Raw genomic sequence first — 25,793 nt, 5'->3', positions numbered from 1 at the left:
AAGGTAATTCATCAACTGCAAAATCTAAGCCATGCCTACTGAGCAGTAAACAGTAGCTGTAATTCAGGAAAGATATTTTGGGGTTATCACAGAGTCCTCTGCCATCAGTGCACGGTGGCAGCCAAAACAGACGTAATGTTGTTGGGTGACAAGAGGAGTGTATTTAAAAGAAAAAAAAAAAAAAAGAAAAAAACCGCCTTATTGCCATCACAAAACTTTGGTGCAGGGCTAGTTTCCACTTTAAGATGGATGTAGAGAAGTTAAAGAAGGTCTGGAGGGAAGTTAAAGGGCAACTATGATGATCAATGGTCTTGAGTGCTGCTGCTTTGTAAGGAGACACTAAAAAGACTGGAACTTGTCAGCTTTAGAGATAAGGTTGAGGGAAGCATTATCATCAAGGTTTCAGAATTATGACTGAAGAATTGCTTTTTACCACTAGCTCCTGCATTACTAGAACTTTGGGACAATCCCTGAAAAAAAAGTAGGAGATCAGCTTAAAACAAAGGAATGCCTGGAACTTACTGCCACAGGAAACTGTTGAGGTAGACAAACTAGCAAAAAAAAAAAAAAATAAATAAATCAAACACAAAAAATAAAAACACACACCACCAAAAAAAAAAAAGCCAACTCATCAGTCAAGGATTCAAGGATAACTGGTCTAAAAGTGAATGCCAAAACAGCTAGGCAGATGTATTCTTGTATCTGCTATGACAGTTCTGAAGTGAGAGATTGAGAATATGAAGGGAATGGATGCAAAAATTGGTCATGCTCATGTTTGTCCTTAAAAGCAAAACAACATGAAGTCCTATTCTTGCTGTGGGAGACAGAATACTGGGCTGATTGGCTTGCTGTCCTGACTGAAAAAGGATACTAGAGGCCCTGTCTTGGGGGGCGAATACTACTTTCTTATTAGAAGTGCAAAACCTCACTGCTACACTGCAAAGTGGCGTTAGTATGAAACTCTTCATTTTACTGAACATCTGTTAGTGGCTGACACCAGTAAAATGTTCTGGTATCTAATTACAAAGGAGTTACCAATTACAAAGGAGTAGATACTGTTTGCAAGTTATTCCAAATTCTTTCAGAAACTTTCCCAAACTTTTCTGCTGCAACACATACTGCTGATAATGGGTGTCCTTCAGAAATGTGCCTAAACAAATATGAGAGGCATTGAAGTATTCAGTATGGAAGTATTGAAGTTGAAGTATTTTCAACTCAAATTTCTCAAAGTTGTAAATAGTGCCAAGTTCTTCACATCCTCATCTGTTTGCTGCTTTTAATTTCTTGAAGATTGTTTCCAAAATCTCATTTCTTCTATCAACATTCATATTTAAAAGAATTTAAGATGTAAATTACTATCCTCAATTGGAGGGAAAGTATTTTCAAGATGAAATGTCAGAACATTAATGATCACAAAATCTAGATTCAGCAGAATGCTAATTTTATTTTGCAATCTGTCACTTCAGTGTTCAAAGACATTTGGATATGAATGATTGCGCTTACATTTTAACAAGTACAGTATTTTTTTTCAGGTATCACTTTTTTTAATTTCTCAAACTCAGAATGGCTGCCATGAGAACAGTAATGTGCATCCCACTGTCCTTGCTTTTCACACATCACTGGACTGGAATCTTTCCAGGTTGAAAGGGACCCTGCAGGGTCTCTACTTCAACTACCTGCTCAAAACAGGGTTGACGATTTCTGATTTCAAACCAAGCTACTCAAGCTGTTGAAAACCAGTCTCTCTGGGCAACCTGTTTTAATTCTTAATTGCCTTGTAACAATTATTTTTTCTTCCCATTCAAACAACCTTCTGTTCTGTGTTATGATCAATATCTTTTCTCACGTCATGCATTTAAGTAAGGAGCACACCTCTGTCATCTTAGGGCATGAGCTCCTGTCTTTTAACTGTCCTGATGCCCTTCCACTGAATCTACTCCTCAGTATCTTGTACTGAGGAAGGAGCGAGGTAATGAGCAAAATAGGCCAGATATAGTCTGAGTGCCAGGTAAAGAAGAATCATTTCCTGTAACATACTGGCTATGCCCTTGCAGTACAGCCTAGTATGAGATTAGCCGCCTTCTCTGCTCAGGGATGCTGCTGATTTATGTTTAACTTACTATGTGTCAGGACTCCCATGTCATCTTCAGAGTTGGTAGCCAGCCAGTCAATCCACACAATACAAATTCTATACTACAGTGTTTCTGTATTTCTCTGTGCAAGTCATTTTTCAAGCAGACAGAAGTTATGGGACTATATCACCAGGAACACACGTGTCACGCATTCTCTACAATACATACATGTTTCTTCCTAGCAGTCTGGTTCCTCTTGGATGTGAGGAGTAGTTGGAAAAGAAGGCAGGCAAGCATAAAGCTGCAGGCCAAAAGAAGTGTTTCTGGAAGGTAACAGACTATGTATCCTTTCATTAAGGTAAAAATAATAATAATAAAGATAACATCACACTGTTTTCTCAGACTTAGTTTAGGATTTCACAAAGGCAGTGTCTATTATGAGCCCCTCTTGCCCCCCAGCCTTTTCCACAGGCACATATTTGGTGTTCAGAAAAGTTACTGCTTAAAACCACAAAGCCATGATTTTGGCACGTTACTTAAGTGTGTTCATCTAAAGGTATCACATGTTGAAATCCTCAGGAAAACAGTTAAGGTTGGCTTGAATGTTTAAAACAACTAATATTGAACATCAGCTTTATAGTTCAAATGAGCCCATGGCTGAAGTGTGCAGATACAAAAGTGTTTATCTCTTACTCTGATGTGAAATTTGTAGGGTTTTTTTTTTGTGGTAAGAGTGGAGAGGAATTGCTGGGTTTTGTTTTGTTTTTCTGGGGTTTATTTTCTTGGTGACTAAAACTGATAACTGTTTTGGAAATGCTATGTGGCAACTAATCTGATCATATTGCAGGATATTTTTAGGGACAATATTTCTAAATCATGCAAGAATCTCTGTATCAGGTTTTCTGTATCCACGTATATAAATTAGTACGAATTTTGTTCCAGATAAATACTACTGTCCAATATCTAACACATGACATGACCAGATTTCACTTAATCATGAATTATGCTGTGCGAGTGTGGAACTTGTTTTGCTCATCTTTACACAAGCAAGTTCCTCATTAAACAACTGCAGCCTATACACCTGAAAAGAAAATACAAATACTAACACTAGTATGTGTAGTTATAACCAAGGTTTAGGTCTACCACATGTACCTATGTTCCCAATAGGAAGATTTTTACATGCATTAAAAGTGACTAGACACATGGAGCTTTTACATGCTGGTAACATCTAACTTGATGGCTTTTTAGCTTGTTGTGACACTTGTGATCTCTTTTTCCAACCTCTTTTTATTCTTATCTTTTGTACAAGGCCATGGTAAGTATAGAGATTCCTTCTCCAAATGGACAGGTAAAATCTTCTGGTGATGTGAATAGCAAGGGCCTACAGGCACTTCTTACTTGTCAGAGTGAACATCACTTCAAATTTTCAAAACATCAGATTTGTGTTATAAATAGCACTTTAGACTTTCTCTATTTTCCAAGTCTGTTACTATGAGAAGTTGCTTACAAAATAGCACTTCATTTATCTTCCTTCTTAAACTTTGTGATGTTAGGAATTTTATGTAATGCTTTTAATGTTCTTCTGCATCTTTATTTTTTTTTTTATCATAATAGTCTTGAATTGTCAGACTGACCCTGAGATGATTGTTACTAAAAGCTAGCAGAAGTGAAATTCTTAAAAAAAAAAAAAAAAAAAAAAAAAAAAGTCATGAAGGTCTTCAGTGAGCAGTGTTTATTTTGATTTAAATTAAGAGGGGAACTTAACTTGCCAGACTCTAGAGCTTTAGGTTTTACTTTTGAATATCTTGAATACATGGTTAAATAACTTAACTTGAAAGTGCATTTTGAATTACTATTATCATCTGTCTGCGGACTGAGAATATTTTTTTCTCATTTGTTCTCCTAAAATTGAAAAAAATAAAATTAGGATTTATGCTGTATGAAGAGAAGCTTGTCTTGTAGTCTTGATCTGAAATCTCCCCAGTTCTGAACTAGATAATAAAAAGCCATGATGTTGCAGTGTAGTTAAAATTAAGTATATTCTGTTTTTTTCTATGGCTGTTTGAAACTAGCAATATTTCCTTGGGATCCTTCTGTTTAGGGTTGTGAGAGGGCTTTTCTCAAGTGAGAAGTCAGGTGATAAGGGAAAGTATGAAGCTTTAAAGGTGTGAGATGTGAAGGCCAAAAGTGCTGTGAAAATGAATTATCCACTCTAGAAAAGTAACCATAAGTCAACATTGTGGCGATATTAAAGATCCAGTAAACAGCCTGGAGGAATCTGTCATCTGTGATTCTACATACCTTGATTATTAAGCCTTAAAACTGAAATAGTCTGGGGGTAAGAGGAGAACTTTTGAAAACTCCAAGTACTGTCAAAGACATTCTATTAATGTCTCTGATTAGACAGCCAGAAATGAGAAGTTGCTTTGTTCTCTTTTAGAAGTTATCACCAAATATGTTACTTATAGCCTTTAATTTAAGTAAGGTTTCAATGTGGAGATGCTTCTTGAGAATGTTGTTGGATGATTCTGTTTTGTTTTTTACTGTCAGACTCTTTAGCTCTGTTTAATTGCTGAATTCCACTTTTTTTTTTTTTTTTTTTAAACAGATCAAATGCCTGAAAGGCCAGAGAGGCTTCTCAGACCAGCCCACTTTTGATGGGATTCACATTGTCAACCATTTCACAGGAGATGATGAATCATTTCATTCTTCTGATGAAGATTTTATAACTAACTCCATACAGGAGAGTGGGGTGAACTTTCATCTACACAGGAGGACTGGTCAGATGGCTTTGGATCACACAGTTGTAGACAGCAGTGACAGTGATGCTGAGGAAAGTGACCTCCAGACTGGGAATTCAGACAAGATGATTTCCAAGCAGAGGAGAATGGAATCTTACTCTACTACTGTGTGATTATCACTGTGACTAGCATTTGAAGACTTTTCTATTTCTTTAAGGATTAGATTGTCAGGTAACTGAAAGTATCCAGCAGTCGGTTTAGGTAACTACTGAATCTGGTCTGGACTGTGATAAATATACACATGTACTGTCTGTCTGCCTTCTCTTTGCCAAATCTTGCTAATGATATACCATTGCCATAAGAAGCTGGAAGGAAGTTAATGGATGACAGTTCTGACAGTATTACAGAATGTTCCTTATTTTAGAAACTACAAATACATAATTTCTTTAATGCATAAGAACCCTTCTTGCTGTTCACAAGCACGGGGGTTATTTTCCTCAGAATTATTTGTTCTTGTGCAATATTTTATGCTCTGAACAAATGTGTATGTTTTACATTGTTATCCATTTGTGATCAAGATGGACCCTAATAAACCATCTGATCATGGCATATATATAATTATGCTTCTCAATTACTTTTGTTTTACTAAAGTTACTGAATGCCCACAGAAGGCTTGAAAGAGGAGCCTTTATCTGTACTACTTCATATGTGTAAATACTAGTCACTAATGTCATAAGTGTTTTTCTCCATTTTCACTTAAATTTATGTGCATCTGCTTTCGATGTTGCTAAATAATTATTAACTACAATAATGTTTATTTTGTACATATTTATATATCTGCACCAAGCTGAAAATGTATATTATACCATTTTATACGAGGAATGTAAATGTTGCAATATGACTGTCTCTGGTATTCTACCTGGAAAATGAATTCTGTATATACACACTAGAAATGAATTACTAAATAAAAGCAAAACACTAACTTTACATTTAGTTTCAGCCTAGCTACACTAACAGGTTTATGTCTAACTGAAATGCTTGTTCAAAACACTATTGACTGAAATCTTTTACCTTCATATATATGTAATGAAAATAAATTTTTCATGATTTAACAAGGTTGTAGCATTTACTGTTTAGTCACTTCTAAGCTACAGTCCTGAGTTACCATGTAGTTTCTCTTGGTCTGGATTAGAGTGGTAGTTCATATAAGGTGAAAAATTACTCGTGTGGCAGAGCCATCTATCTACTAACATAGGTCCTGTCACCAAAATAGCTGTAATTCATCAAAGCTGTAAGTGCTGAGTGTTCTGCTTTCACCCTCCTTCAAACTGTGATCAAGTAACATGGCCCTCAGTTCTTGAACAGAACATCTTCTAATATGGTCATATGAACACTTACCCTCTGAGGCACCTTCTAGTTAAGAATCTCTTTAAGAGTTATTGCCATCATATATAACTAACAATTTTTAAGACTTGTTTTCTTTTCTAGCAATGTTTGCAACGATTTTATTCAAAAATAAGCCACAGGTTGGTACTGATAGCACGTTTTGTTACTTGTGAGAAGCAGTGTAGCTGCTTAAAATCATGGAACTGTAGAAGTATACTGCTGAAGATGTTTGAATATCTTCTGAATGAGTCCTTAGAAAAACAGCAAAAGTGAGGAGAAAAAAACTCCAAAGAATGATAGAGAAGGCTGAATGGAAAAAGCACCTTCTGGGCCTCTCAACTGAAAAATCTGTCTAAGTATGATGCAATATAAATCTAAAAGCAGGTGTAAGACATTCCAAGTTTACCTACTTCTGCAGCTCCTGACTTGCTCTGGTATTTCTGCAGGTAGTACTCCATCTTACCAATGACTACATTGTTCCCAGTGTAACTTACGGAAATTGCCACCTCTGAGGAGGGTTAGTTTGACTTTGGTCCTGATCACTGCTAGAAATTTCAGGTGTGCAGAGACAAGCCATGCTGTTTGCTAGCAAGTAACAGGTTTTTTTTTTCCCCTTCCAATGAGCATCTGGTAACTTATTTTGCACCTGGGCAATTGTTGCCCAGGAGAATAGGTGACAAATGTCTTGTTGCCTGTCATCAATACCAGCTGCAAGCCTCTCTTAGAGGCAATGCTGTATACATGAAGTGACAGGAATAAAATTCAGCTGGAGTGCCATAAAAATTCTGTCTGTTTGAACAGTGGAGTGTTATGATTTTGCAGTAACTGCCTTACTGTTCAAGTGATAGTAAATGAGATTAGGTGGCAAGGCTTATTTCCTGAACTTCTGTGTTTCTATGTATGTTAATAATATTATAACAGATACTGAATAATAGCATAAATAGAAATACTAAGGGAAAAGCAAAAGGCTTTATCCAGCCAGTTGCATCCGTTCTAGAGATGAGCGCGAATGGTTGATGTGCTACAGCTTCAGAAGACTCAGACACACAATATCCTCAGACAGCAACCCCACAGAGGCTGTTCAGGCTTGTCATACTTTTCCTCTGATACTCTGCCAAAAATGATACTAATGTCTTTGCCTGTGTATATTACAATTTGAATATGTACCTGAATAACGGCAAATAATTAGCAGCACAGATAATGTATTTATTAGTAGATTGATAAAGAAGGCATATTATGCTACATTATCATGACCTTGCTTGCATGATCTTCTAAAGAAGCTTTGCACTTCTCTTAGATATGCTGGTTTGCTACATGCAGGCTGCAAGAGCTCAATCTGAATATGAAAATTAAAAAGAAATAAACACCATGTAAACATAAAAACTTAGAATTATGGAATATGTAAGTGTTGCTATTGAGAAGGCATTTAGGTAAGGCAAGAAAAGAGGATTCCTTGCCATCCACAGTTTCCATGTAAATTCTATTTTGTGTCTGGCAGTAAAAATGGTTCTGTTTCCTCAGTGTCATAATCAAGTTTCTTCATTAGTTACAAAAGCTTCAATATTTATAGGTTTTTTATTCCTCCAGGCTAAGGGAATTCATATTTTAGGACTTGATAGCGTTTATTATTAGACCACTTCTTACTTTAGGCATGTTTGTTTGATGAATCACATGATAGTCATGGACCCCTTTTATTTAGCTTACTGTAATAACAAAAAATTAGGACTTCATAATATTTGTTAAAAAGTAAAAACATGAGTAATTGGGAGCAAGTATATCTGTGAGGGCAAGAAGCATCTATTACATACATTAAAGGCTCAACTGATTTCTTCATGTTGGCCACAGCATTGCTAGCTGGTCAATGGAAGTGACCGTTCTCAACTCTGCACTGGTATGGCCTCACCTCGAGCACTGTGTGCACTTTTGAGTGCCACAATATAAGAAGGACATAAAACAATTAAAGAACTTCAAAAGAAGGCCTACAAAGACAGAGAAGGGTCTAGAGGAAGACATATGAGGAGCAATTGAGGTCCCTTGGTTTGTTCAGCCCAGAGCACAGCAGGCTGAGGGGAGGCCTCATGGCGGCCTGCAGCTCCCTCACGGGGGGAGCAAAGGGGCAGGCGCTGAGCTCTGCTCTCTGGGGACAGCGACAGGACCCGAGGGGACAGCATGGATCTGGGACAGGGGAGGGTCAGGCTGGAGGTTAGAGTAAAGTTCTGCACCCAGAGGGTGGTTGGGCACTGGGACAGGCTCCCCAAGGCAGTGGTCATGGCACCGAGCCTGGTAGAGCTGAAGAAGCATTTGGACAATGCTCTTAGATATAAGGTCTGATTTTTGGGTGGTCCCGTGGGTAGCCAGGAGTTGGACTTGATGGACTTGTGGGTCCCTTCCAACTCGGGATATTCTGTGATTCTTTGTTTTTGACAAAATGCAGGCCTGATCTCTGTACATATTAACAAAGTATTATTTCACACTAAATTCGGTTCTCAACCATGAATGTGGATTCCTATATAATTTTCACTGAAATAAATTCCTATCAACTATTAAAAAAAGAGAGATGTTAGCATAAATTTAACAAAATCATTTTGTAAATCATTTAATACTGTACTTTATCACTACTCAGCCCTTTTGTGGAATAGCATGTGGAATAGCAGCACAGAAGGAATTGCATGTTTCTGTTTTGGGGTTCTGTTGTTGTTTTTATGTAATCACTGTTCTATATCAGACACCATGCTATTGATTTTGAGTGAAATGATACAAAAAATGTATTTTAAGGTAGTGACCTGAAGATATGTTAGCATAAAAATATTCACATTTTAGAATGGATGTGCTGCTAATTCCTTTACTTGCAGAGGAGCAAAGTGTTACACATTTTGATGTAAGAGAATGCAAATTTCCTAGGAGAGTCATTAGGCTAGTCCCAAAGACTAAGAAAGAAAGAAAAAGGATTCAAGCTATAAAATAGTGGTTAGTACAATCTAAGTAGAAATTACAGTGTTAAGTTTAATTATGCACCAGCTACTGAATCTGTGTGTGTTGAGAGGGAAGGAAAAAGCTGTGTGTTAACTATTGGATTTCTAGATTTAATTGTTTTATTTTGTTCTCTGAAATACTCTTATCAGTATAATACATCAATATAAGATGATATAATCAATAATATATATTGCTTACATCAATATAAGGCTCTGAAGTTTCGGTTTATTTTTACAAACTAGTTGAAGACAAGAAAAATCAATTAAATAAATTCATACAGTAGTCTTTAGAACGGGAGACTCTGAATGGTGGAATGAAAAGCACACCACAAATTGCCTTTCAATATAAATTCTAAACAGCGAGAAGTTTCAGCTTCTTAGAGTGGAGCAAACATGGTAACGTACATATGACTAAACATACATGGTCACTGATTGACTCAGATACAACCATATACATGCTAGATCCAAAATATAACAGTGTAACACCTTCTCTTTCCAAGAATGCATACCTCATTTCAAAATTATGAAATACAAATGCAATGTGGCATACACTTTGAGTTGTATGTATACTGTTACATAAGTGACTGAAATATCTGGTCCCCCTCTACTAGAAATAAAATTTCTGAGACCATTTTGCATAGTCTACATTCTGTAACCCACTGATTTGACTTGCTTCTGGTCATAATCATAGAACGGGGTAGGTTGGAAGGGGCTTGTAAAGAACAGCTAGTCGAACCCCCTGCCATCTTTCACTAGATCACATTGCTCAATGCCACAACCAACCTGCCCTTGAACACTTCCAGCAATGGGGCATCCACAGCTCTGAGCAACCTATCAGTGTTTCACCACCCTCATCACAAAATATTTCTCCTTTGTATGCAATAACAGAGGTAAGTTCTGGGTCTACTCCTTCCCAAAGCTGGAATACTTTTTTCATCCCAGTCTTCAACACCCCAGCTTACTAACACTGTCTGTCTCCAGTTTGTGCTCACAGTGTTCATTATTTTTCTAATCTGCTCTGAGAGCAGCAGATGAAGTTACTTTGGTTTCCCCAGTGATCTGAAAAACTACTATCAAAATCAATGATTAACGTCTCACATATTTACAGCACATTTTTATGCCACAAGGAGAAACATAAAGTTATGTGGCCACTGGGGGGAGAAACAAAACAAACAACAACAACAACAACAAAAACCCACAAGACAATAAGCAGGAAATACATTAAAAATAAATAAATATTACCAAAAGTTATTATAAAAATTAAGACACTTCCCAAGATAATGTGCAGTGCTACAAGTTCTAGCAGCCTCTCCTAGTGAAAGTGGTCTGTGATCTCAGGTTTTATCATGTTGAAGTATGGATGTTACTCATGAGCTCCTGCTGCTTGTTCCCAATCCTGACTTCTACAGATAAAAAAATGCTTTTTCTCCCCAACGTACCAAGCAGCTAACCTGTCAAATCCAGCTCTTCAACTCCTTCCTCTCTACAGTCTCATCACTTCTGCCCATGAAGATCTCGTGTGCATCCCATCACCTTTGCTTCCTTATATGATGTCTTCTTAGCTCGAGGGGTGATGTCAGGCAGCTGCTGTGAACAGTGCAGTAAATTACATCAAGTAGCTCTCTTAAACACAGCTGTAATATAATCCCACACTAACCCCCTCCCCCTTTCATTTGTTATTGATTATTTAAACCTATCCTTTTATTGATTTCCTCTCTTTTGTCACAATGGGGTAATAACCGTGTACTTACATTGCATTAACTGTGTCTTACAAGTTTTCATGGTTAACTTTGAATATTACACATCCTTTACCTTTTTGGGGGGAGCATTAGGAAGTTCTGTTAAGTCCAGCTCCACTCCCATGACTTATATTTCACATGAATTCCATCTCTGCCAATTCAGGATGATTGGCTTTTGGCATTTTCACACTGGGATATAGAATATTTGGCATTTTCACCCAGCTCTAACAGTGACCGCTGCATACACCCTCTTAAAGGTTACCGGGAGCGGGGCGGGGCTGCCGCCTGCCCGCCCGCAACGGCTCCCCTCAGGGCTGAGGGGGCGGCGGCCATTTTCCCGCCTCGCGCCGCGGCCCGCGGCACGTGCTCGCAGCGCCTGTGGCGGCGCCAGCCCCGGGGGGTGCCCAGAGGCGGCCGGGCCCCAGCCAGGCCGGCCCCGGGCTCCCGCGGGGCTCGGCTGGGCCCGGCGGGCGCTGCCCGCGCTCCGTTTTCCCCGTCCTCGACGGGCAGGCGGGGAGCGTCCAGGCGCGGGTTGGCCCCGCGCACCACGGGACGAAGCCGTGTTCCCGCGTTCGGGTAAGCCGCGCGTACAGCTTGGCCGCGGCTCCCCGGAGGGGTGCGCGTTTGCTTGTCCCGGGGCCAGAGCAGTTCGGGAGCGCGAGCAGCAGCGCCCCGGGACGCTCTCTGCTGCTTTCGTGAGGCGCAGCCAAAGGGCTGCTCGAAAAGGTAGGCGAAGGGCCGTCCGCGCACGGTCCCGCTGCGGAAGGTAACGAGATGGCTTTACAGAAAGTGACAGCAACGCGTACATGAAACTGCACCGAGTAGTTCCAGTTATTTCTACTGATTCCATCATTTATTTTTAAAACCGACGGCGTGAATGATTTTCAGAGTTAGCGTAAGCAGCCCAAAGTGCAGCCAGGAGACCGCGGCGCACCGCTGCCGTAAGCAAAAGTGCTGTGCCCAGCAGCAGGAACTTTCCAGCACTAATAAATGTGTTAAGGGCGACGTGTCAGGCGTGTGCTTCGACTTCCTCTGTGTCACTACCACACACAACCTTCGAAAGGTTGGAGAGTGGTTTTTTTTTTCTTTCTTTTTCGTGGTGGTGTTTGCTTGCTCAGCTAGGTTTTGGGAAGCCAGGTTAGTGCCGTGTCCCTCTCGGGCACAAAGTGAGTAATTTCTCGGTGTCTGCTGGAGGAAAGCACCTGCTCCGCCAAGGCACCGAGCTCCGGGGGCCGGCGGCTGCTCCTGCCTCGTCCCTGCGGGGTGGCTCAGGCGCTGCGCAAGGCGAAGCGGTGCCGCGCCCCCCCCTCCGCCGCCGCACAAAGAGCCGGGCGTCGGGAACCCGTCGGGCCTGGAGCACGGCGTGCGGGGGGCGGCCGGGGGCGGAGCGGGGCGAGCTCCCCCCGCCCAGCCTAGCCCGGGGGTGCCGCGGCAGCCCCCGGCCGCCCCCGCTGCCGTCCCGCCCGGCGCCGCTCCCCGCCGGCCCTCGATGGCTGGCAGGCGGCAGCGGCCTCCGCAGGAGGGGGGCCGGGGGGACCTCGCCTACCCCTTCCATATTTAACCATTACCTAAATCCGAGGGGAAATGAGCAAACCTCCAGGCTTGGGGCTTTAGGTATTTTCAGCGCTGTTGGGCGTATTTATCCCGAAAGAGTTTTCCACAACAAGTTATTTCTAGGCTAGGGGAGGTCTCCGGTGCCCAGGCCCTGCCTTAGCCCCGTTATGCGCGGGGCCGAGCGGGGCGATGCTGCCCGCGGCCGGCTCGGCGGGGCCGGGGCCGGGGCCGGCTCCTCCATCCCCTGCCCTCTGCCTGTGCCTGCGCCGAGTCAATCTGTGTTGTGAATCTGTGACTTGTTCTCGTTGCGGAAGTCGGAGGGGATCCAAGAATAGTTCAGATAGATGTGTGTAATTTCTAGAGCAGAACCCCGAGAGAAATGAAACGCCCCACTCCAGTGACACTTTGATGTCACTTCAGCGGGCCCTGTGAGGTGGAATACGGTAAGACATTTTCATTTAAGGAAAAAGGAGAGAGGAAGGGGAACGGTGCTGATTTGTGAGGCTTTGGTTTTTTTTTAAAGGTTTTTTTTTTTTTTTTTTTTTTTTTTTCAGAAGCTCCTAACGCTCAGGAAGTGGAATTTGTGGTTTAGGGGGCCGAGCTCTGAAGGAGTTGAGAGAGACAGAAAAAAAAAAAAAAAGACACCAAAAAACAACCCAATTCAAGCACCATCGCTCCTTAAAGGGAGGCTAAATTTAAAGTCACCCAAACGAGCAGGCTGCGGCGCAAACCCCCACCTGTGCAGCCCGGCTCCCGTCGCCCCTCCAGATGGGTAAGCGCTCCTCGTTCCCTCCCCGGGCGGCAGCGCCGCTTCTGCCCAGCTCGCCCCCGGCCCTCTGCGGCTCGGGGAGGCTCCGGCCCCGCGCCCCCACAGCGGCGGCCGTCGGGCAGGTGGGCCCGGGCCTCGCCTTCCCACGGGCCCCGGCCTTGGGCTGTCGGAGGGAGGAGCGCCCCGACGGGCCGGCAGCACGCGGCCCCGCCGCGCCGAGCCCCCCCCTCCCGGTGCCCCCGGTGCCTGCCGTTAGTGCCGGGGCCGCTTTGATCTCTCGCCCCCCGCCCCGCTCAAGGATGAACGGCGGCGCAGGTGGGTCGGGGCAGCGCCGCTCCCAGCCGCTCGCCCGGCGCCGTGCCCGGGGGCGGCGCCTCCCAGCCCTGCCCCCGTCGAGTGCCGGGGGCCGGCGCGGGTCGCCTCGTGCGGGGCAGCCCCGGGGCGGGGGGGACGGGCCCGGGCCCCTTCCCTTCCTTTCCCTTCGCTCTCTCGCAGCTCGAGGAGCTGAGTAAAAGCCTGCGAGCCCTCGGAAGGAGCCCGACGGACGCGACCTGAGGCGGCTCTTTGCCAAGGCCGAAGCGCTGGCCGGTTCGGTTCGCCCCGCCGCGGCCCGCAGAAGCCGGCGGAGGCGGCCCCGCTCCCATCCTCCCGGCGGGGCCCCCCCGACGTTTCCCACCTCGCCCCCCCCGGCCCCGTCTCTGAGTGCCCGCAGCTGCGAGGCGTCGCGCCGCCGGCAGCCGCGGGCCTCGGCTCCCATTCCGCCTCGTTCGTGTTCACGTTGCTGCGCTGGGGGTGAATCAGGCCCTCCGACGGCGGGGAGCGCCGCAGCCGTCGGGGTTGGCGGCGGTTTTGTAGCCACCCTCCCAGCCCGCCTCCCGCCGGTCGCGGCGGCCGCCCCGCGCTGCGCTGCCCCTCGGGGGCTGCTGGGGACGGACGGGGCGGCCCGGGGAGGGCGTGCGGCCGGCGCCGCTCCCGCTTTAGCCGCTGGGACGGCCGCCGGCGCTCGGTGCTCCCGCTGAAGCTCGGGAGCGGCCCCTTGGCGGGGGGGCCGGGGGCGGCGGCCGCAGCCACCTGCGCGCCGCCACCTGCGAGCCGGCCCCCGGCCCTGAGCGGCGGGCTCGGCGCCTCCCCGCAGGTCGCCTCCCCGCTGCCGCCCCGCGGGACGCCCGGGGGTGACGCTCGACGCCGCCGCCGTGCCCGGCCGCTCGGAGACGGAGCGCGGCCGCGCCAGCACCCACCATGCCGAGGTCCTTCCTGGTGAAGAGCAAGAAGGCGCACAGCTACCACCAGCCCCGCTCCGCCGACGAGGACTACGGCCTGCGGCTGGAGACGGTGCTGGCCCAGATCTGCGCAGGTAGGGGCTCCCTCGGTGGCACCCCGCTGCCGGCCGGCGCAGACCCCCGCAGGGGCGTCTCGCCTTGCGGGACCCGGCGGGGAGCTTCCCGCAGCACCTGGCCGGAGGCGGAGGGGCTCAGGGCGGGGAGGGGAGGCCGCAGCCGGTTCGCCCCGCACTGAGCAGCCCCTCGCCTCCCCTTCCCCACAGACAGCAAGATCCCCGAGGGCGCCGGGCTGTGCCGCAGCGTCCTGCCCGACCCGGAGCCGTCCCAGCGCCGCTTCTCCCCGGAGTCCCACCTTACCGAGGCTGCCGATGGCACCTCCGAGTCAGCGCCCAGCTGCGAGGGCAGCGTCTGCGACAGGGTGTCCGAGTTCGAGGACTTCTGGAGGCCGCCCTCGCCCTCCGTCTCGCCAGGTAGGAGCGGGGCGAGCAGCGCCTGGTGTGGGGCCGGCTGCCTGCCGGTGCCGTGGGGCAGTGCCACGGGGTGCTGGGCGCCGCCGTCGAAAGCGAGTGGAAGGGACAGATTTGCCTTTCCCGCTCCTTTTCGTGTCCTCTCTCTTTCGGGGTGCTTTTCCAGCCTGTCTCCCACTGCTAAGGGAGTCGTGGGTTACGGTCAGGCTGTATGAAAGTCGTGATACCACAGGGTGTTGGTTTTTTTTTTTTTTTTTTTTTGTTATTGTTGTTTCTGATTAATTGGTAAAGGCAAGCTGGTTATGTTTGAAAGTTCCCGGCATTTTTCTACAGAGCCCTGCTACCCTAATGTTTAGCAGATAAATAGTTTTTAATACAGTAAATATTTGTACGTGGCTATTTATATACCTGTAGTAAACAGCGTTCGCTTTGTGTTCCTGCTAGACGTTTTCCCATACTCTCTTTGAGGTTTTTTCTTGTCTCTTGCCTATAAAAAGGATCTCTCCCTCTCTCTCTTTCTCTTCTCTCTCTTTTTTTTTTTTTCTTCTCTAAAAACGCATTCGTAAAAACCAGATGAAAATAATGTCAGTCAGATTTAAACACCCCAAATCCAGGAAACTCACACTTATGGCTGCAGCGCCTGTCTCTAGCTCCCTCATCCTGCCTTTGATGTGGTTGGAGCAGTGGGAGATGCTGTCCCCAACCTGGCGTGAATACTTATCTCGTTTAAAAATAAAACGTTGACATTTTATAACAAAAATATGTATATATAAACCCCACATTTTTATTGCTTTGGTTAAAAATTGATGTCTGAAAAAAGAACAATTTCTATCTTAGCAAAGGAAAAATTGTCTCAGCTTTACAAAATGACAGCAGACGCCAGCAAACGAATACTTTGTCCTGTTTCCTCACTGATTTTCCTGCTTCATCTTTATAGCATCCTTGCATATCGACAGCTGATTGTAATGATGGGGAGTTGCATTTTTAAAGTCCCTGCCCCTTTTAAAAGTTTTAAAGCCCTTTGAGGGGACATTCAAAATGTTCAGGAGTACAGTATTGTTATAGCCAGCTGCGGGACAGTTTCAGTTTGTGCAAATGACAAACTGGACCAAAAGCAGGAATGCAACAGTCTCTCTTTTGCTAATATTTCTTCACAAAGCATAACAATGTGTAATTTTTATTCTAATGAATTGGTCCCACTCCTCATTCCCCAAATAATTACAATTCCTTGATAGGAAACAGACCGTTCTCAAAAGATGTCTAAAAGACAGACATAAAATGGAGCAGCTATTTCCCAGGGCTGCTCTGCCTTTGCCTCCTCCTCACTGATTTCTTCCCATGCTGTGGGATTCATTAGCTCCCTGCCCCCCATCCAGTTACCTGGGAAAAGTACCTCTGCAAAATGCATCCCCAGATCAAGATTTTTTAGAGGAGGGGCTCAGTCCTGGGACTGTCTGATCCCATTCACAGGGGACAAGGGAATGTACAGGAAGCCCAGTCCTGGCACAAAAAGCTTTCATTAAAGGAACCTCAGTACGTTGAGAGAGGTGCTGTTACATTAAGGATTGAGGCAGCGGCAGCAGGATTAGGTAGGCGGGCTTCCTCCCTCTGCTACTCCCGAATCCCTGCCCTGGTCACATTCAGTCTGAAGCCAGAATTTATGCCTAGGTCACTTCTGCAGGATGTGCTGGTGAGATTCTGGATTTTTATGGTTGTGTTTGCCTGGGTGGGGCACGGTTTCTGTGCTTTCACAGGCAGGTCAGATGTGAAATGATGTTTCTAAATCACGCTTAGGACAGGTGCAGCGAGCAGTACCGTCACCCCCTCATCTCCAGCAGTGAACATGGATGCAGGCTGCACTTCGATGTGCAGTGAAAGCCAGATTTCGGGTCTGTCTTTGCATGCAGTGCTGCTGATCCCAGTGAGCAGACAGAGGTACAATACAGTACCTTTACAGCGTTGTTGGCGTTGTACATACATTGTCTCCGTCAGTGCAAATCACTTTGTTATTTAACCTCGCTTTCTATGTGTGTTTGTAATCGCGTTTGCATATCCAGAAACTGCCTGATAACTCTGTGCAGCAGTATATTGGTATTGTCTGATGAGCCAATTGATATTCGAGTCTTGGAGGGGCTTATACCTTTTACTGAGTATAATAGCGTTGTCATTCCATTGTCATTGTGGTAGTTTTTGATCTGTGGAGGTGGACCTTTGAATCTTTCTTTCTGTGTGTATCAATCAGTTCCCAGCCATTTCAGGTTGAGTTTGCCTTGTCTTCAAAAAAAGAACAGTTTCTTCTCCCAGCGGCTGCACAGAATTGCTAGGAAGAGGAGGGAGAGTCTGTCAGTCCCTCCCTGATCACCCTGTGGAAGGCTAGATGCTGTGAAGCAGAGGAGAGGCAGACACAGCAATGTCTTTTGCCTTGCAGTCTAGCAGAGCACAGTTTGACGCTGGATGTGGGGCTTGAGTGGCTTGAGCTTGCCCCTGGGCAGTGTAGCGTGAGTGGCTCCCCTGCACTTGTGCTTGCGAGGTCTCCAAAGCGTGTGAGGTGATGGAAGGAACATTGCACGCAAATTGAGCTGCGGTGCAACGTTTACATGTCCAGTGTTGCCAATTCCGAGGGCTCAAAAATCAGGTCAGCCTTCCCTCCCCTCTCTCTCAACAGACTGGCACAGAGATCAAGATTGTAAGTAATACCTTATGGATATTCAATTCTGGTGTTGAAATATTGAGGGTCTATGTTTTCGTGCTTTTCTTTACAGTCTGGACTAGTAGTTGACTTTAAGGGGAAAAAATTAGTTACAACAAGAACAAGCAAACAAAAGGAAAGCTGAGGGCCTGATGAAATCATGCAGTTTCAAGAGCTGGAGCTTTAAGATAGTTTTGAATCTTGTGATAAAATCGTGAGAGATGGCAACACTGAAACTGGTTGCAAAGACACAAAGATAGATGATGTGACGCTGACCACAACTTTGCAGTCAGTGCAGAACAGGAAAAATCATGCTCAGCACCATGTCAGCTAATTTGATTTCATCTCTCTGTTCAAATGTCCCAGTTGGTATGTGTGCATATATTTCCAACCGAAAGACTGGTAATTGCAATGGCAGAACTTGAGGCTGTTAACATCTGAAACTATATAAAAGAAGGAAAACAGGTCAATCAAAACTCGATTTTTGCCTTATTTTCACTCCCTTCTGTAACCCTCAGTGACCATCAGCCTACCTAAACAGGTAGGCTAACACACCATGCCTCTTTTACCTCTCCCACCCTGGGTTATCTTGATTTGCTGAAGGCTGCTAAAGCTGTGGGATCTGCCAAGCTGACAAGAATGACAAAAGTCAAGCAATTGTGAGTGTGCATGTTTTTGCTTAGGGGAAATTATTCTGGTAGCCCAATTGGGATGCCAATATCTCTGTGAAGGCATCAGCACTTGAGCAGTTAATTTGTTCATCTTTTCCTTGTTTTGCTAACACATTTGTCCAGTGGAAACATTTGACTCTCCCAGCCCTGCTGACTCTTGTGGTGAAGTGAAAGCAGAGCACCTCGGGTGTTAATCACCATCTCTGGCAGACACAGCTGGGGTCTGGTACCCGTGTTCCCTGCCCAACTGTGCTTTCCTCTGTGCAAGGCACCCTGAGCATTTGTGCCGTTAAACGCTGATCTCAGAGGCTGTGTTCCTGCCATTGCATCAGTCTCTGCTAAAGCCCCCACCAAGTGTGATTCATCTTGTACCTACTGTCTTGGTCAGATGTTGTTGCCAAAGGTGAGGCTGTTAAAGCCAGCTGAAGCCATCTGAGCTTGTCGTGGTGGAAGATAGCTTTGATTATGGCTGATAGGAAAATCTCTTTGTCACTTCAATTTTTAATGCAGTCTATACCAGTGATTTTCATAATGTGTTTATGAACTCAATGTTTTGGGTGGACTCAGTTTCTTTCCTCAGAGGAATCTGAAACAAGCATGATTTTATTTCAGATTTATTTTTCTTTTCTTTTTCTTTTCCATTTTTTTTTTTTTAAAGTGAGACGTGAAATTCAAGCACCTCAGGAAGAAGCTGTCCTTTGTTTCGATTATGCTGTAGTTAGTACAGTTGCAGGCAGTTGTTACATGAAATTGAGAGACTAGATTTGGACACTAAATTGCACAGGAAACAATTTTTAGTTGTGTTGAACAGGTAAATCTTAGCACGCTTGCTTCTTTTGGCACCTCTATGATGTCATTTTTATAATACGGATAGGTGCGATCTACATCAGAACTTAGATATTTGGACTGTCAGCTGTGATGCTCAGCCTGGGATATAATACATACGCTTTTCTGAGGAGCTGCAGATGAAACCAAAGGAAGTTGAAGACCGAGTTGTTTAGTATCTCAACAGTCAGATCAGTGTCTATGCACCTGGGCACCCAAAGATGGAGGCAGACAGAACTGGTGGTTGCTTTAAATAATTTGGCTGGTGCAGCGGGTGAGGAGTTAGCACTGGAAGCAATATAAAATGCCCTCCCATGGGGGGTGAAGGGCCAGCTCTAATGTGCAGTACAGGGGTCTGGCTCTGCCACAAGCCTGGATGCTGAGCCGATTCTGCTCCACCACAGAGGCTGGACTGTGAAACGCACTAATTCCCATGCCCTTGTGTTTCCACAGCCTCAGAGCAATCTGTGTGTCCATCCCTGGATGAAGCACCCCCCTTCTCAGTGCCCTTCAAACCGTATGCGTGGAGCAGCCTGGGGGGCTCTGAGCTGAGGCACCTGGTACAAAGCTACAGGCCCTGCCCGACGCTGGAGCGAACCTCAGCCCTGGGGCTCTTCTGTGAGCGCGGCTCCGAGCCTGCCCTCTATGGTGCAGAGTGTAGCTCTTCCCTTGGACTTTATGGTGACTTCGGCTCCCCAGGCCCAGGGCTGTTCGAGAGGCCTCCAGCAGCAGCACCTGGACTCTATGCCGAGACGCAGCCTGGGCTGCAGCAGGAGAAGGGGCCTGGCAACATCAAAGTGGAGTCGGACCTCTTGTGCCGCCCATTGCTCATCAGCACTGGCTCTTACAAGTGTGTCAAGTGCAGCAAGGTAGGGACCTTTTTCTCGCACTCCGGTTTGACTCTTTTCCAGCCCCTTCTCCCTGGCTAGCCTGACCCTGTACACTCTCTCCCCTTCAGGTATTCTCCACACCGCATGGCCTTGAGGTACATGTGCGCCGCTCACACAGTGGCACAAGGCCCTTTGCCTGTGACATGTGTGGCAAGACCTTCGGCCATGCAGTCAGCCTGGAGCAGCACAAGGCCGTGCACTCGCAGGTGAGAGCGTGGCAAGCAGCCAGGATGAAAATTGGAGGGCCAGGGCCAGATGCTTGCTTCAGCCAGCACTGGGCAGGCCACAAAGGCAATCACAGGGCAGTAGGTGGGCGTTGAAGCTGAGGAGAGGAAGAAAGTATGGTCAGGCTGCAGCGGAGAGCTGTGGGCGAAGGGTATGGTGGCAGGCAGAGTAAAGGGTGGGCAGCTAGGGAGCAAAAGAAGAGTAGGAACAAATCAATAGATTAAAGAACACAGACTTTGTTTCCATTCCCCTGACTTCATATGTGTGTAATAAGCAAAGGTCTCTTTTGGCACTCCAGAAGTAAAAGATAATAAAAAATAATTTTTTACTCTCTGAGCTGTAAACTGTAACAAGGGTGTGTACTTTTTTAACAGCTAAAGCAAGTCACCATGCTTTCTTTTGACACAGTTCTCCTCATTCTTTCTCCTCCCTGTCCTCCAAATAAGTGAATCTTCCATTGTTTGTAGTCATTGTGTCTTTGCAGGGAACATCTGAGCGACCAGTTAGGTATAGAGCACAGACTTCACCCGTCTCGACACCCTCTGAGTCACACACCAAAAGAATATGGTAGTTAATTTTGGCAGGAGGATTTGTAACATTTTCCACCTGCTGATACTGTGCCATATTTCCCCTTCACCCACCCACTTAACCTGGCAAATCTTCCTTCCTCAGATTGGGTTTGGGAGGATAGAGTTACAGCAGTGTTTGTTTGCTAACTGTCTTATTTACAGTTGCATGAGTGTGCAACAGCAGGGCACACAATGAAGGGAAATATCTCATCACCCATTAAATAATGTTGAAAAGAGCAGCACTGCATATTAAGTCCATGGAGGGGAGAACATTTCAGGGAGCGTGCATAAAAAGCCAAATATAATAAGGTGACTATGAAAGCATATCAGGAAGAGGGAGATAAAGGGTGGGAGGAAGAGATGGTGGAAGAAAGTGATAGAAATGCATGCGTGAGGGAAAGGAGAGAAAGACAGCAACCTTAATGCATTTAGTTTGATTTGTTAAAGTAGTAAGCCAGAAAGCTGTTTTCCCAAGGTGCTCTAGGTACCTTTCACTTGAATTTATAATGGAAATAGAAATATGTAGTTAGTTGTTATGCTTACAGCAGAAATCAGCCTGCCACGGAGGTTTTCCAGGAGAGCTATGCAGACCTTGGCACTCACTCTCCCGCGTAGAGTGGAGAGGTGGCCTTGGAACAGATCTGCTGCTGTTGGTCTTCCCAGCAGAGTGATCATGTCTTAGGCCCACGTTGAAATATGCTGGCGGACTCTGTCCAGCTGGGGCTGCTCCCACCCGGCCATTCCTGCCAGCAGGAAGAGCTATTAAATTAATTTTGTGAAAAGTGGTGCAGAGCACTGGGAGAGGATACACTTAATCTTTTTTACCATGTGGTGCCATCGTGCCAGTTTTAGCATCTCCTCAGGCCATTCCTGTTTGTTCTCTGGAGAAGTGGAAGTCTAAGGCAGGAGGGGCAACACTGATGTGCTGCTGGCCAGTTTGTTACTGGTGGGATCTCTGTCGTGGTGTAATGTGGGCATGTTTGGGCTCCTCTTTCTGCAGGAACGTAGCTTTGATTGTAAGATCTGTGGCAAGAGTTTTAAGAGATCTTCTACTCTGTCCACCCACCTGCTCATCCACTCAGACACACGGCCCTATCCCTGCCAGTATTGTGGGAAGAGGTTCCACCAGAAATCTGATATGAAGAAACACACCTTCATTCACACAGGTAAGCCCTGCAGGTGCTGCTGTTCAGCCCCAGCTGAACAGGTCTCTGAAGAGGTCTCTCTGCAGCAGCCTGTTCCTCCTTAGCTGGGACAGCACGTGCACCTCCCCATGCTTCTCACTGCCCTGCTGCGGTTCACACTATCTGAGTTCTACTTGTGCAAATGAGGGTGATTTGAATGTGGTTTCATGAACAGCAGCTGCAAAATAACCAAAATCCTCGCAATCCAATCAGTGTTCCCTTAATAGGATCCACCAATGTTTATTCAAAGCGCTTTTGTGTAAGATGATTTGTAGAGTATTATATTCATGTGGCCTTGATTTACAGCTGAGGTCCCTGGAATATGATAAGGGAATTTGCAGCATCCCTTTTTACAGGATCTACCAATTTGTAATAGGAACAAGAGGAGTCTCCTCCTCTAGGTCAAACACTAAACTGGCAGTCCCAGGATCCAACTCTTAGACTAAATATTTGTTCAGAGATTGATTGTCTGCACTTCCACCCGGACTTTCTGAGAAACGGCTGCAGTCTGATACAGAATGCAAGGAGAGGTGCAGAGTTCTCGAGTTTCACTGTTAGTAATAAACATGGAAACTAATAAAGTGCAGGTGAATCACCAAAGGAAATTGTTTTAAAAATATTGTTCAGTGAGAAGGCAGGTTTATCAAAGTTCTTTAAAAGTAAATCTTGCCTTTCAGACCTGCACTGATGACTTGAAGTAGAGGGAAATGAGTGATATGTGAGATACAGAAACATTTGTAGGCATAAAATAGTAGCTGTACTGGCCTAACCCAAACTTTAGATGACCAAAATCCTGTTTCCTGAGAGTGGAATATCAGCAGATATCAAGGGTGAAGTATAAAAATGGCAAATATGTAGAAAGATAGCATTATATATAGTGCTCTCTGCTTGTGTTTTTTCTAGACCACAAGCAGTGGAAAATAATTATTACTTTAAAATATTCTCTACCACGTGTCTGCTGGATGAAAATGAACTGATGGTGAAGAAAAGCAAGAAGTATTTCCGTAGTAACTTTTTCAAATGAGGCTTGATTAAGTGGAATTTCAGCCAAATTCTGAATTGGCCAAAAATGTTATTTTTATTATTATTCTGAGATTGGAAACTGTCCCTGGGCTTTCAAATTGCTGACATAAAACCAGCTCCTTAATAGAATCAGGAATCACTTTCAGACGCAACATACACTTGTGAACTGAGCCTCCAGCACATTTTACATGGTTTTATTTTTCTAAGAATCTGTTTTTCAAATGTACAGAGTGCTAGTTGCTCCAGCTGAAGTTAGTGAGCTCTGCAGGTGCAAAGTCACTCTGAAAATCAGGCTTGGTTTTGTGGTTGGGGTTCCCTTTTATCCGTTATTTGATAATAAACACTATGAAAACACATTGAGATCCTACTCGCCTAGAGGCCAGTGGAATTGTTCCACAGAACCCTCTGTGGGAGTAGTTCAGAAGATGAATTTATTCTCATTACCATTGTTTGCCTGCAGGGGAACTTCAGGGCTTGCTGAAGGTGACTGTTAGCATTTCAGTCTGGGAACTAGAGAGAGAGAGAGGAGAGATCTTTGGGTGAACCCTGTCCTTCAGGGTTCACTCAACGGCCCTTGTATTCCACTGGGGACAAGCCCTAGCTCATTGGTTTGGCTTAACAACCTCCATTTATTGAACTTGCATCCATGTTGATGCTATAATAATTGATACCAGGTAGTCATCATGATCTGGGGTCTTTCCAGGAATTCCTAGGCCACAAAGCCAGTTTAAATACCATAGAGGCCGTGCAGCTAAATAAGAATGTGTTCGCAAGTGTCCTGGAAGCGCTCTGTGCCTCGCTGTTGCTAGGACTATACTGGGGCAGTGCAGATGCAACCAGGTCCAGGCTTGCTCAGCTGCAGTGCAGGCTCAGCTAATGCTTTGGCGCTCACAGTTGCATGATTTTAGGAGGAATGACTTTTTTTGGTAATCACCCAGGAATCGCTTTGATTAGCTCTAAGGCCCAGAGTGCGTTTCCTGTTTGCTCTGACCCTGTGTAAGCAGCATGTTGCCTCTTTCACACCCTCTCTCTACTACCTCCTGCTTGCAGGTGAGAAACCTCACAAGTGTCAGGTGTGTGGAAAAGCCTTTAGTCAGAGCTCCAACCTCATCACCCACAGTCGGAAGCACACAGGCTTCAAGCCCTTTGGCTGTGATCTGTGTGGCAAAGGCTTCCAAAGAAAGGTGGATTTACGGAGACACCGGGAGACACAGCATGGCCTGAAATGAGTCCTGCAATAATGGAAAGCACCTACAACACTATGAGAACAGACTCCTTCGGCTTCCCTGCTGGACCTGAGCCTTGTCTGTAGCACAAACCCTGGCATTACCTTTCTGACCAGGAGCTTGGAGACGAAAGAAGACAGGGACATAGCAGTGGCAGCTCAACCTGCATGACTGAGAGTGGAAATCAAAGGCTGAGGTTTCTCTCTCTTCCCCTCTCTTTTTCTGAAATAACACTGGAAAATAAGCCTTTAGATACGAAGCCTGATACTCCAAAGACAGATAAGCTACCAAATATCTGTAAGCTGGAAAGTATTTCTCCCATAGCCAAGATGAAAACCCTTATGTTTTCAATAGCTTGAATTACCTTGCAGGGAAACATGGGTATAACAGTGTTTACACGGTAATCACAGAGAAGTCAGCAAATGACATAGGGAGTGCTTGCCTTGGTTGAGTTTCAGTGCTGAATGGCTTCACTCTTGGTTTCCTGTCAGGAAAGCCTGGAGGATCTGAACTGAAGTGTGCAGTTTGACATCTGGTTGTTTTTTAAGCTAAGGCACTAGCTTGGGCCTCATCCTGCTCTTAGTTATTCTGGTGTAAATCAGGAGTTGTGCTGACAGGAGGAGGCCCTTTTTATTCCTCCCAAAGCTCTATCTGTGCCTAAGCAAGGCCTGGCTGTGTGAGTGTGTGTTTGAGGTATGGGGGTTACGTCTTGCTACATCCACTGGGGAAAAGGAAGTTTGTGAAAGACAACTGGAAAAACCAAAGCACAGAGTTATGCCTTATAACTAGAAACCACCCAGCAACTGATCCTGACTAAGAGAGCAGGAGCATAGGTGAGGCACAGACTTTCTGTCCAGAGCAATTGTTGGCTTCTGCACTCTGGGCTTGTTATAAATAACTGGAAAATAGCTACTCAATAGCATCATTTGTATATTTGTTTTTTGTTGTTGTTGTTTTTTAGTTTTTAAAGGAAAACTCACCTGAGGTGGGCAGGAATCATTATAAAAGTATAATTGACTGAATTTGCCTTAAATGACCCTGCATGTACCTCAGTTAAAAATGCTGTTTTTACTTTATTGCCAGGTTTGTAATTGTCTTTATTTAGGTTTTATGGAGTGTCTTATGTTTATTAGTACATATTTATTGGAACAATGTTTTAAATTAATAAAGTATTGAGGATCATCAAGTGCGATTTTTTTTATTTAATATGCGTCTTTAACATGTTTGTGAATGTCAACCATTATGATGCTAAACCACTTCTGGTGATGGTCAGAGGTGGTATTCAAGGAGGGAATGCAGATGAGCTCTGGTGATTAAAGAACACCAGCGTCCTATTTATGTGTCCAGCTCCCACTGATTTCAGTTAAATACTTAACGCTTGACTGGAGTATGTTATGTTTAGGACTACTGCCATGAAAGGGTTTAGAGGGGGAACAGCAAGCAGTTCTAAGTGTCTGCATTTGAAACGCAGACTGCCAGAATTCCCTGCTCAGCCCAGGAGGAACTCGAAT

General features: G+C 45.2%; 2 protein-coding genes across 13 annotated transcripts in view; both read left to right on the top strand.

Moving 5' to 3' along the window:
* Positions 1-5,937, top strand: part of EVI5 (ecotropic viral integration site 5) — a 74,928-nt gene extending 68,991 nt beyond the window's left edge. For 4 of the 12 annotated variants that reach the window (XM_082765584.1, XM_082765576.1, XM_082765575.1 and 1 more), the window contains one exon: positions 4,681-5,936. In XM_082765584.1, coding sequence (XP_082621710.1) covers positions 4,681-4,986 — 306 coding nt within the window. In that variant the 3' untranslated portion in view covers positions 4,987-5,936. Of the gene's footprint in view, positions 1-2,314; positions 3,461-4,680 lie in introns of those variants that run through there. The other 8 variants (XM_082765583.1, XM_082765578.1, XM_082765579.1 and 5 more) reach the window with 5 other exon arrangements.
* Positions 5,938-14,343: 8,406 nt separating this feature from the next.
* On the top strand, positions 14,344-25,436 carry GFI1 (growth factor independent 1 transcriptional repressor). Its single transcript, XM_082765787.1, has 6 exons — positions 14,344-14,587; positions 14,777-14,983; positions 19,619-20,034; positions 20,124-20,261; positions 21,850-22,015; positions 24,107-25,436. Exons 1-6 carry the CDS (start codon positions 14,473-14,475, stop codon positions 24,283-24,285), a joined length of 1,221 nt encoding a protein of 406 aa, XP_082621913.1. The 5' UTR covers positions 14,344-14,472; the 3' UTR covers positions 24,286-25,436.
* Positions 25,437-25,793: the final 357 nt, after the last annotated feature.

This window comes from Aythya marila (assembly GCF_965140915.1).
Source record: "Aythya marila genome assembly, chromosome: 8".
In the NCBI taxonomy this organism is placed as follows: domain Eukaryota; kingdom Metazoa; phylum Chordata; class Aves; order Anseriformes; family Anatidae; genus Aythya; species Aythya marila.
This window is presented reverse-complemented; position numbering and strand designations above follow the sequence as displayed.

What these genes read in the sequence shown, in the direction of transcription:
- GFI1 (XM_082765787.1), top strand. Translation starts at nt 14,473, where the DNA reads ATGCCGAGGTCCTTCCTGGTGAAGAGCAAGAAGGCGCACAGCTACCAC. An exon ending in GCTGGCCCAGATCTGCGCAG is followed by an intron (nt 14,588 to 14,776) that starts GTAGGGGCTCCC and finishes CCTTCCCCACAG; the next exon opens with ACAGCAAGATCCCCGAGGGC. An exon ending in ACACACCTTCATTCACACAG is followed by an intron (nt 22,016 to 24,106) that starts GTAAGCCCTGCA and finishes TCCTGCTTGCAG; the next exon opens with GTGAGAAACCTCACAAGTGT.